The sequence below is a fragment of the Budorcas taxicolor genome, chromosome 1, assembly GCF_023091745.1.
Source record: "Budorcas taxicolor isolate Tak-1 chromosome 1, Takin1.1, whole genome shotgun sequence".
In the NCBI taxonomy this organism is placed as follows: domain Eukaryota; kingdom Metazoa; phylum Chordata; class Mammalia; order Artiodactyla; family Bovidae; genus Budorcas; species Budorcas taxicolor.
The window spans coordinates 128,675,194-128,687,515 of NC_068910.1; the positions used below are offsets into that span (position 1 = coordinate 128,675,194).

The window sequence follows — 12,322 nt, forward strand, 5'->3', positions numbered from 1 at the left end:
CCTACCCAAGCCGTCTGAAGACTGGACAGCGCGCGCCGGGCGGTGGACCCACGGCAGCCCCCCCGGGCGGTCTCCGCGCCCCTCGCCGCCGCCGGCTGCCCTGCGCTCTCGGCCACTCCCCGGGCTTCGAGAAGGCGGACTCCGGAGAGCTCGCCCTCCCTCCGAAGGAGAGGAAAACACCCGAAGAAGACACCGCGGGAGGCCGTGAAAGTCCCGGGGACTCCAAGTGAGGAAGTGGCACTCCCAGCGCGCCGGCCCGCCGCCGCTGCCAGCTCCGCACGGCCTGCGGCACCGCGGCCCTGGAGGAGCGCGCCGTGGAGTTCAGGCTCCGCGCCCGCGCCGGGCTTCGCGCCCCGCGGGCTCCATGCGCGCTGCCCCGGGGCCCAGGCTCTTCCCCACGCCCATGCGGCCCCCAGCCCCGCGCCGCAGCCACTGATCTAACCTCCCCCCGGAGACCATCGCAGGCGCGGTGCCAAGCAGAGAGGGGAGGGCGAGACGGAGGGGCAACCTCTTTGGGACTAACTCATGAAGAACAAGGGTGCCAAGCAGAAGCTGAAACGAAAGGGAGCCGCCAGCGCCTTCGGCTGTGACCTGACGGAGTATCTGGAGAGCTCAGGACAGGATGGTAAAGTGCCTTCTCCCCCTTCCCCCCACCCCCCACCGCTTCTTTTTGTTTCGGAGCGAGAGAGGGAGACTCTCGCAGGGCGTGTTGCATTCATTTCACAAGTTAATGTATTCCAGGCCTGTGCACTCGTGGTACTTTTTTTAAACAAAAAACATATATGATTCTTAAGGTGCATAACGCTGCCACCCCGACGTGCAGAGGTTATGTCACTTCTTCCGTTTGTGTCCCACGAGCCGTTAATGGGCGGTGCTGCCGCACGTCTGACCGGCTACTCTGGGGGGTGCGGGTGAGGGCGTGAGAGGTCCTGCTCCCAAAACTTGGGTTAGGGAAGGATGAGGGCTGGACCTGAGGGATGCTGTTCGGTGGGTTTCTCTGGGCACATAATTATGACCGCCTTAGGTGTCCCTCCAGGGCTCTCCAATTTCGTCCGCTCACATCTTTTTTTATTAATGTGCTGGAAGGCGGGGGGTGCGGTGGATCCTGGCTGGGGGAGTGGTTGCACAAACATTTTCTGAATTTCTGAACTGATGCCAAATATATAGTACATCCCTCCCTCCCCCTTCCCAACCCTTCAGACCCTTTACCTCCTCTGGGCTCTCAGAGGAGCATTTGGTGTGTCAGACAAGAAGAGTGTTGTGAAAAGGTCAGAGGGCCTTGATTTTAAAATAGTTTAGGGCATGTAAGAGAATAGGAGAGCCTCTCTGTTTTTAAGGTCAGATTGGAGAAAAAGGAATCCTCCAGAGTAGAGACAATTTAAATATTTGTTGGGGGGAGGGTGAAAGAAAACAATCTAGAACAGAGTAATGGCATTTGAGGTTAGAAGTTTTTAATCATAGGAAAGTTGGGGAAATTGAGCATTAAATGACTCCTTTTGTAAGGTTGACTGGCCCTGCATTTATCCATGACAAAAAGGCCTTGTCTTCAGAAACTTAAGTGAGAGAAGAAAAAAATCCACTATATGGGCCTTGTGTTTATACATAGATAGATACAACAAAGGGGGGAAACTGAAGGGCTAGCTGGGCAGAATAATTCTGCCTCCAGGAAAGTAATCTCAAAAACTATTTGATTAGCTCATATCAAATGTGCATCTCAAAAACAGAGCAGTGCTTTTGTTTCTATTTCTTTTTTTTTTAAAGCCTCAGCACCACCTAGTAATTTGCAGTGGTGTGATATTCCTGTGGTATTCTTGAGTTCAGAGGCTGCCGTGTCTTTTGAACAAATGAATGGCTTAGTATTTTACAGCTTGAGGGACCACAGGTTTCAAAACTGCCTCTTTTAAAACTGGGACACAACGGAGTCAATTCATTTAATCCCATCCAGCAATCTAGAGAGGTAGATTTGAAATAACATCCTTGAATTGATTTTTTTTTTTTTTTTGAGAACTCCAAGTATGCATCTTAACCACTACCATCAGGCGTTCAGAATGAAATGTTTTCCTCCACCTGTTTTCAGCAGGGGGACTTCAGGGTCTTGTCCGGGTTCACTTATGAATGTTCCCACTAAGTGGATGTTAAACTCTGGGCCCTCACTCCAAAGCTGAGAGGTACATGGAGGTGCTTCTTAGCCCTGCCCTGTTCTGACCATGTCACAGATCCTAGGATAAGCAAAGAATCCCAGGGTTCCGTGAAGACACCTCAAAGGCAGCCTTAAACAGTTCCTCTTTCACTTGATTTATGTTTTGAGTTTTCATATATGTTTTGTGTGGGGAGGAAAAAAAGAGAGGGGGATACTGCTTAAAGAAAAAAAATGTTAAAACCAGTACCCAGTGCATCCTGCCCTGGGGAGAAGGGGGGAAGCCCAGAGAGGTAAACTGACCTGCCTAAGGTCATACAGTCAGTCATGAAGGGTGCAGAGGTCTCTGGCCCACTTGGCTCCTTTCCCCTCCTTGGCTTCCTTGTCTAGGCCAACATTCTCCTCTAATGATTTTTTTTCCCCCTAAATTGAAAGCAGACAGTCCTGCCCCAGAATCAGCAAGCTTTCAAGGCTGACATACCTGAATAAAGTTCAGCTTTGAAAGAGAAGGAAACTGACCCACTTAATGACCCACCATTATTGTGCAACGTAGGAATTAGGCTTGCCTAATAAGCGCTTATGTAAAATGAGAATAATTAGGATTTCTTCTCTCTCGTATCTAGAACTAGTTAGGCAGTTGTGTCATTTTCTTTAGAGGGTAGCATCAATAAATAGCGCTGAGGCTAATTGTTTTCTCTAAAACAATGTGTCCTCCTCATGACTGTTCTGAAACATGCATTGGTCGGCCTCCAGGGAGGAAAAACTGACTTAGGCAGTGTTCCTTTGCCCATGACCTTGGAAGTTCAGCCCAGAATACTGAGGGTGACAGGTAACTAGGATCTAGAAGGCTGTCACGAAATTAACATTGTGCATGCTAAGTCACTTCAGTTGTATCAGACTCTAGGCGAACCAGTGGTCAGCCCGCCAGGCTCCTCTGTCCATGGGATTCGTCAGGTAAGAATACTGGAGTGGGTTGCCATTCTCTCCTCCAGAGGTTCTTCCCAACCCAGGGATCGAACCCCAGTCTCCTCTGTCTCTTGAATTGGTAGGTGGGTTCTTTAGCACTAGCGCCACCTGGGAGCCCCAAGACTAACTTCACAGTTCCTCAAACTTTGGAGGTCAAGGATGGAATGAGACAGAAAAAATGGATTCAGGTCTGGGTGCACAGGGCAGAAGGGAAGAACAGAGATGTAGGGGATCCAGGAAAACCCCTGTGTCGTTGGGGGGAGGGAGGGAAATCTCTGAGCTAGGGTACAAGACAAAGGTGGTTGGTGACAGTTAAATGTTCTCAGGTCACCTGAACATGGGGAATTTACACCCCTGGACTGAGCAGAGAGGAAAAATGTCATTCACGTTTGCAATTTGCAGTAGCTGAGTCCTGCTGCATTCAGTTAAACAAATCTGATGGGGCAAGATGTTTAGGTGACAAATAGGTGTTCATCTTTGAGCAGATGTTGCTTGGAGCCAGTTTCGTCTTTAATCTTTAGGAGGCTGATGAAAAACAGAAACCTTTTCTTAGGAAACACTCACAGAGACACACACAGATAATGTCCTGTGTACAGTTTCTGTGGGCATCCACACAGATGCCAGGTTCAGATCCTGCTGTTGACTGTCCCCAGCTGCAGACAGAGGTGATGCAAATGGCCAACTTCCCCCTTTTGCTTCTACGGCCACTTTTCTCCAGCCTGGTGAGAACACCCAAGAATGGGGTGAAGTTGCTCCTGGGCAACCTGGCCAGCTCTTCTCTCACTTACCCTCCAGCACAGTGGCTGCTGCCCCAACCCCCAGCTCTCCCCTGGGAACCAGATAATTTTCTCTTCCTGTCTGGAATAGAGGGAGATGATCATCTCTTTCTCACTGCTGATGCTGAAAACAGTCGTTTTCTTTTTCTTCTTTTTGACCACTGACTAAGAAGACCCTTGCTTGCAGCTATGTCATGAAAACCACAGCATCGTATCGCCTGCAGTTGAGAGGCTGTGGGCTAAGCCCTGTGAGACCAGCACGCATCCAAGAGCATTTCCTACCTCTCCCCTCTGGGCCGAGTGCCTTGGGTCTTCTCACAGTGCCTGGAAATGTTGGGGCAAGGAGTCAAGGGACCAGTTAGAGAGCATTACAGGAAAGCTGTCTTCTGCCTCTATTCTGGTTGCACTCTCAGCTGAGGGCTTCCTCACTCTCCCCAGCAGTCTCTGCCATCTGACTCACTCCTGGGTAACCACTGTCGGGGTGGTGGTTTGCCATGATGGCAGCACAACAGAACCATGTGGGGAGCATTAAGAAAAGTTGATGTCTGGGCCTCCTCTCGGAACAATTAAATCAGAATCTCTCGGTGCATGGGTATGTTTTAAAAGCTTCCTAGATGATTCTTCTGCAGGAAAAGTTGAGAACCACTGCTTATAGTGCAGGGATTTACAGATCATTTAGTCTCTGGATAATCAGCCTTGACTATTCAGAAGGTGCCCTCTGAGTGTTTGATAAGAACATTGTTCATGAAGGTTTTTTCAAGTTCTTATCATGTTGAAAAAGAATATGTACTGATTTAATGGATGTGAGTTTGAACAACCTCCAGGAGATAGTGAAAGACAGGGAAGCCTGGTGTGCTGCAGTCCATGGGGTTGCAAAGAGATGGACACAACCTAGTGACTAAACAACAACAATGTGTATGTGTGTGTATTTGATTTGAGGAATTCTAGAAGGTTCATAATGAATAAATAAACACCCATTACCAAATAAAATTTTTCAAGCTTGATGAGAGTAAGATGGCCCTAGTACATCAAAGAACAAGGATAAGGCAATGAGAACTTGGAGGTGTAGTTATTCTAAGTGTACTTCTTAGGCTAAGTCATTCTCTTACTTTGTTCATTCACTTATTTAACAAACAGCTATAAGGTGCTGTAGAGGTATGGTGGAAGAGAAAGAAACAGACACCCCAGACTCAAGAAATTTATAGTCTAAGGGATGTGAACAAACTTTCAGAAACCAATGGCTTCGAAGTTAGTTGTTATAACTGAAGGAGAAAATGCAAAAGCTCTTATCTTCGATTAAACAGACAAGAAACCCAAACATAAACAGGACAAAGTCTGAGCAAGGAAGGTGAATGTTTTTCTGTTCAATAGAAGATTTACCACTGAATGGAGAACCAGGACAAGGGTATTCCGTTGGCTTAGTGGTTTTCTTCCCAGCGTCTTGCCTGGCACATCATTATCACACCTTCCCTAGCTGACTGTCCATCCTTTGGGTCTTAGCTGCTTCTGGAAACCTTCCTTGATCCTCCCAAGTCAGGTGCCCCCTGCTGGGGGCTTCCATTAGGAGTTCTGGAAGCGTGCTGTCTGGAGCAGAATCCAGACTTTGCCTGTTCCCAGCTGAGTGACTGTGGAGCAGGCTACTTACCCCCTCTGGCTCGCCCTTTGCTCGTTTGTGAAATGGGGATAAGGGGACTGATGTGAAGAGAAATGAGTTACTACAAGCAAAGCACTTAGAAGAGGTCATGCATAAGGTAAGCTCTAAATGTAGCTTCCCTGGTGGCTCAGTGGTGGAGAATCTGCCTGTCAGTGCAGGAGACTCAGGTTCGATCCCTGGGTCGGGATGATACCATGGAGAAGGAAATGGCAATCCACCCCGGTATTCTTGCCTGGGAAATCCCATGGATGAAGAAGCCTGGCAGACTGCAGTCCATGACGTGACTGAGCAACTAAACAACAACAACAACAACAAATGTAGCTATTGTCATCGTAACATTGTGAGTGTGCCCTAACATAACCACATACTATCTATGCCATGACCGAATGAATGCATAAGGGCTCCCATGAAACAAATAAATGATGTGGTCTGGTAAAGAATCTGCCTGCAATGCAGGAGACCCCGCTTCAATTCCTGGGTCAGGAAGATCCGCTGGAAAAGGGATAGGCTACCCACTCCGGTATTCTGGCCTAGAGAATAGTTCATGGGGTCGCAGAGTCAGACACAACTGAGCGACTTTCACTTCACTTTCACATGGGTTAGTTAATTACCAAGAGGGACAGGAAGCAGATTGGTTGCTCCACTAAGCGGAGAGTTCACAGAGGGATTTCCCAGAGCCCCAGTGGTGGGGGAGCAAAACGTCAACCTGAAACTATAGGGCCCTGAGAAAGATCTGAGAAAGATACCCTGTCACTCCCAGACCTGCAGGGAACTGAAAGAGAAGTCTAGTCCTGGAGGTGGAGCTTGTGGAGACAGAACAGCCACCTTCTGGGCTTGCGTTTGGAGAGGTATCCCCAAATCTGGGCTCTCACAGTGAAACAGGAAGAACTAAAAGAGGAGAATTAAGGCTTTTAAACCTGAAGCAAACTAACTGACAGCGTGAAGCCAAACTGTAAGTAACTGTGTATGGTCTGGATGTGGCAAACAACCCACCCAGAGGATGGAAACAGCCATTCCACCTACATACATCCCTCCCTCCTGCCCACCCTCTAGACCTCTGCCAAAGCCCCTTGACCACAGGCATAGCCTTGCCCTTCCTCCACCCCATTACCCCCACTGGCAGCTGCCTAGATGCCTTTTAACCTCAGGAGACCCAGGCCTTTAGACAGTTAAGGAAACCCTTGGTCCTGTTGCCCCAGACCTGCCCTGGAGCCCAGTGGACCATCTGCTGGGGAAGAGGGAACCAGGTTGAAACTAGAAACACATTTTCCCATAGATTATGCTGTGGGTGGTGGATTATCTCCCAGTGCCATTAGAGCTATGGTTTTTGATGCATTCTTTTTCTTTCCCCCCTTAGTCCATTAGGCATCTGTGGGCTGTCCTGGAAACTTTCTTCTGTGGGAGTGGGGCCTGGGGAAAAACACATAAATTCCCGAAGCTGAGCGACCAAGGCAGTTCTGAATCACTTGTTGAGGACCAGTTGTCCCCAGGAGTCACCTCACTGCAGAAAGTTCCTGGGATTTTGTGGCAGAGGGTGCAAGAGGAAGACAGGGGTTAGAGGCCCAGCATTCCATCTAGGGATGAGAGGTGACACTCAGCTCCTTTTCATTAGATATTGCAGCTAAAAATGTCTGGAACAAAGTACCCATAGACCCTCAGGTTGGGACTCCTTAGTGCTTCCTCCAGAACAACCCATCCTCAGGTTGGGACTCCCTGGGGCCTCCTCCAGAGCAGGCTGCTCAGGGTGAGTGGTACCTCCCTACCCCATCCCTGGTCTCAGGACTCCACTTCCCTCTGTGTGGTTCCTTCACACCAGTCTTGAGGCCCAGGAACATGGCTATGCTTGCTCTTTTGGTTTTCTGTTTTGTTTTGTTTTGTTTTTGCTTATTGCTTGTCCTGTATTGAAGCCAAGGTGGCATTTTCTTTCCAACTCATCATCACACTTCCAGTTAATTTTCTTTTTACTTGCGGGTGCATGTCCCACCTGATCTTCTGTTTCTTTTTTATGCTCCTACAATTGTCACGTGTCAGTTTAATGAGTTTTGGTGTTTCTCCCTCAAAGGACCATCTTTGAGTCCTAATTAAGGTGGGGCCACAGCCTGATAGAACTTAGGCCATCTAAATCGCATCCCCAGCCTGTCCCTCTAATCTGCACTGGCTCCCCCCACCGCCCCCCATGCAATTTTAGGTCAGGCTTAAAATAAAGGATCCCTGAGGAAACATGCTGATTTCAATTCAGAAGAGAATAGATACTGGTGCTAGATTTTTAAGAGCAGCTTTTTGATAGAGAAAGATGAGAATGTTAGGTTTCTAAAAGGAGGAAGAGGAAGGAGAGAAGAAACCCGGAAATGAAAGCTGAGCCCCAAATCACAGCTACTTGTTATTTTTATTAGTAGAATTACAATCTGCATTGTTTGTTTACTATGTGCCAGTCACTTGATACATACAAAGTAATATTTTCGAAATCTGTACGAATTGGGACATTTTCCCCCTTTTAATAGCGGAGAAAACTGAGAGGTTAAATCACTTGCCAAGATTATTGAGATAACAAAAGCAGAATTTAAATCAAGATCTGTCTGACTCCCAAAGCCACGCATGGTCTTAGGCACAAACACAATTTCCCAAAATAGCATATTTCATAATTTGACATTTATGTCATAGTTTTGTCCGAAAAAAAAAAAACCTTCGAAAAGTGGCCTTTTCTCGCTTGCCTTGTTCTTCCCCCAGCCTAGGTCTGCAATAGTAATAATAACAGCTAACGTTTGCACAGCACTTCACCCCTACCTACTTGCTTTCAAGTCCAGCCAGGCCCCACCTTTTCCTCCCAGGCCCCTCCCTGACCACTGCAGCCACAGTCCTCCTTCCTACTTGGAACAGCCCTTGCCTGAGACTCAGAGGCACCCAATTTAGTCCTCATTTTCCTCGTTACCCTGTTTTCTCACGGGCTTTGTGTTTACAAGGCCGTGAGCTCTGCTAAAGGTGGGGGCATTGGGCAGCTCATGCAGACTGAGGAGCTCGCTGGCCTCCCCAAGGCCAGCACACCGCTGATGTTTGGTTTCCTCCTCAGGAAGCCAGAGGGAGAGCCCTCCTAGGAAGCTCAGGACCTGGGCCGTGGCTGCCGTGCTGCTGGAATATAAGGAATCCAAGACTGTCCAAGGTTCCTCACAAGGGTGCAGAGCTCCTCGCAGATAGAAACAGACCCAGGCTTTGCACAGGGCGCCCCGGAAACATCACCTTTCCCTAATGCCTTGCCTGTCACTCATTGATATGAACCACCTTCTTGGTGGGGTCTCAGAACCAACTGAGTTTGTGGGATCGAGTCTCAGGCACTCTTTGTTCTAGTTCAAGCGTGGCTGATGCACATCAGGCCTTGGGGCCATGCCCATGACTTGATGCTGGCCAGTATGATGCCCATGACCAGTATGCCTCTGGGGGCCCCCTCACCACTACCCCCAGAGGGAGGTGGGGAGGTCACCCTCCCCAAAAGCAGCTTATACCAGCTCTTGCTTTATAGACAGCGGAAAACTGTTTGACATATAAAGCAGCAGGCTGGCAAACTACAAATCTGTAGCTTCAAGAACTGAGCTAATTTGTGTAGTTATGCATATTTCTTTCCCTAGCTCTTTAAATGTTTTTATTCAGAAGCCATCTTATATGGGGCTTTCAATTCAATGCAACAAATATTTAATGGGACTCTAATATGCTAGACGCTCTGGGGTTCACAAAGATGCTCTCAAGTTGCTCTCAGCCTAATGGGTTGTGTAAGACGGAAATTACGGAGGATGTAAAGAACAGACTTTTTGGACTCAATGGGATATGATTGGAGAGAATAGCATTAAAACATGTATATTATGACGTGTAAAATAGATGACCAGTCCAAGTTTGATGCGTGAAGCAAGGCACCCAAAGCAGGTACTCTGGGACAACCCAGAAGGATAGGGTGGGGAGGGAGGTGGGAGGGGGGTTCAGGATGGGGGGACACGTGTATACCTGTGGCTGATTCATGTTGATGTATTGTAATTATCACAATTTTGTAAAGTAATTATCCTCCAATTAAAATAAATTTAAAAAATTTTTACCAAAAAAAAAAAAGTACTGAAAATGAAATGAGGGCTTTACAGAAGGTGCAAGAGGAGATGTTAACATGCAAGGCAGCTGAGTGAAAGAAAACTATGAGTGGGTTGTTTGTAAGGGGAAAAAAAATCAATAAAACAATAAACATCATCTGACCGGTGAGGAATGACGGAGATGTGGGGAGATAGAGTGGTTGGTTTCTGCAGACAGGAAGCCACATGGCTTTGCCTGATACTTGTAATTGGTCACACCCTCCTGAGCCCTGGGGGAGAAGATGGTGAAACTGTGGGAAAGGTAGTTGAGAGTGACTTCTAAAGGCCAGGCTTGTAAGGGGAGATCCTGGCTGGGGGGTCAAGCTGCCTTCAGGGGCAGCGAGTGATCTACCGTCAGGAGAAGACGCTATGGCTGATCACAAGCGTGGCAGCTGGTTTGGCTGTGTCTGTGCCCTGCCCAAGAGCAGGGGAATGGAAAATTCTGTTTAAAGGGAAAACTCATAATGTTAACTGACCACTCTAATTATGCTTCCTGCCTAATCAAACAGTATGGCATAAATGTGCAACCTCAGTCTCTCCCCACTGTGTGCCAAAGTTCTTGTTTTGCTCTCCATTTTATCTTTTTATTTTTTGGCTGAGCCATGCAGCTAGTGGGATCTAGGTTCCCCAACCAGATTGAACCCTGGCCATGGCAGTGAAAGCTCGGAATCCTAACCATTCAGCCACCAGGGAACTCACCTTCCCCCATTTTATATATGAACACCAACTCTGAGAAGTGAAGCAACTTGCCTAACATCACCAAGCTAGGAATTGGGAGAACCAGAACTCAAATCACGTCTATCTGACGTTCAATTCCCTTTCCACGGCTTTGTCTCCTCTGGACCCAAACCGCTGCAGTTATGCTGGCAGGAAATCTGTCTGATATGCAGAGTTCATTTACTCATGCACTGTCAAGGTGATAAGTTCAGTAGGAGTTAGTTCGACTTTACTAAAACTGCTGGCATCCCCAGTTTTTCAAAGTCAAACATGTAGGTTCCAAATGGCAGGATTCTAAAGAGAGAGCATGCCCTGTTACCATAAGTAGCCCCTTCCACCACTGCTTTCCCATCTGTTTCCTGCATGCTGAGTATTATTGGGAAACAATGATGTCAACTCTTCCATATAAATCTACACCTCCCTGCTCGCCCCTCCCCTACAATGCATATTTTTGTTCCTCTTTCTGGCTTTTGTCTTACTGTTCTGTTCTTTAAGACTCACGCTTTTTGGCGTCGATTGTTGGCTTTCTTTTTAATAAGTTTTAGCTATTTAAGCTGCATTGTGGCCTTCAAAGTGCACATGCTTTCTTGGGTCCATATTTGGGAAAGCCTTTGTTTGGCTAACAGCTAGAGTATGGGCCTGTTGTTAGTGAAGAGAAGCCATTTTGCTTTCTGGAAAAGCAAAAGCTGGGTGCAGGGCTCTGAATCTGGCTCAGAGCTGAGGACACAGACCCCACTCAGGGGCTCTTGGGAGCTGCATTTAGCTGTTGGACCCTGGGCACTGAGCCTGCAGCTGAACATACCCTCTGAGTAATTTGTATTCCCTCACCCAAACCTGACTGTCAAACAAGATGTGGTTTCTTCAGTTCCCCCATTTTTTTTTTTTTTCTTTGTTTCAGAAAGGAATGGGGGAGCTGTTCTGGAGGCAGGTGGGAGGGAAGAGTGTGAGTTGTGAATTCTGGGTTAAAGAGTTCTGGACCCCTCTTTTTAAGGCTCTGGCAATGATACTCAAACTCTACCTGGCATTAAGTTTGACTAAAATTGTAGTGTTTACTTTTAAAGTTTAATTTCATTTAAAATTTAATTAAAATTTTAATCAAAAAGTTTAAAAATATTGGTCAAATTTTATACTGCACTATTAGGACACTATAAAGAGTATTAGAGATACTCCTTTAATTCCCTTTTGAGCTCCTTGAAACAAAATAGACCTGTAGCAAAAGTTTCAGATGGGCGTTTGCGTAGGTGCTGCAGTACCTGGGTCTAGGGAGAACATGCAATTCCTCGGAATGAGTTCTGCAGAGACAGGGCTGCCAGCTGTAAGTGTGCCTGCAGGTCGGTGTTCTGAGCTCAGCCCTTCAGGAACTCTGCTCTTGGAGGTCTGAGACGGGACCTAGGAATCCACATTTTTGACGATGAGCTCCAGGTGACTGTTTTATCTTTGGCCTACTGATCTCACTCTGACTAGCTTGTCAAAAGAAGCAGCTAAGTGAAACCACATGATTTTTATTTTTTTCTTGTTACACTTTTTATATTGCCCCAAATGTCAACAGTGAATATGTATTTTTTACCACTTAAATTGAGAGGAAAAAACTGTTAAAACTATGATGGGAATGGGGTGTCTTGATTCATTGAATTTTTCATGAAGCCATTTTGTTCTACTCCTTATTTAAAAGAATAATCTTCATAAAGTCTCAGTTTGGTCTCCTGCCTTGATAGCTACAGGCTCATGAAATCAGTTAACCTCTCTGAGAAGCAAAGCATGTAAGCAGAGTGGTTAGTGTGTGGCTTTTATGCTGATAGCCTGCCTTGGTTCAAATCTCAGCTCTACCCCATGCTAGTTTTGTGATTATGGATAGGTTACCAAACCTCTCTGTGCCTCAAGGTTCCTCATCTATAAAATGGTGCTGTGAGAATAAATGTGCGTATCACACAGGGTCATTGCGAGGATTAAGTAGGCTAGTGTACTG

General features: G+C 47.0%; 1 protein-coding gene across 2 annotated transcripts in view; it reads left to right on the forward strand.

Annotated features, from left to right (window-relative positions):
• The first annotated feature begins 320 nt into the window (after window positions 1-320).
• ARHGAP31 (Rho GTPase activating protein 31) overlaps window positions 321-12,322 on the forward strand; it is a 118,664-nt gene continuing 106,662 nt past the window's right edge. For both annotated transcript variants that reach the window (XM_052640758.1, XM_052640765.1), the window contains exon 1: window positions 321-625. In XM_052640758.1, coding sequence (XP_052496718.1) covers window positions 526-625 — 100 coding nt within the window. In that variant the 5' untranslated portion in view covers window positions 321-525. The remainder of the gene's footprint in view (window positions 626-12,322) is intronic.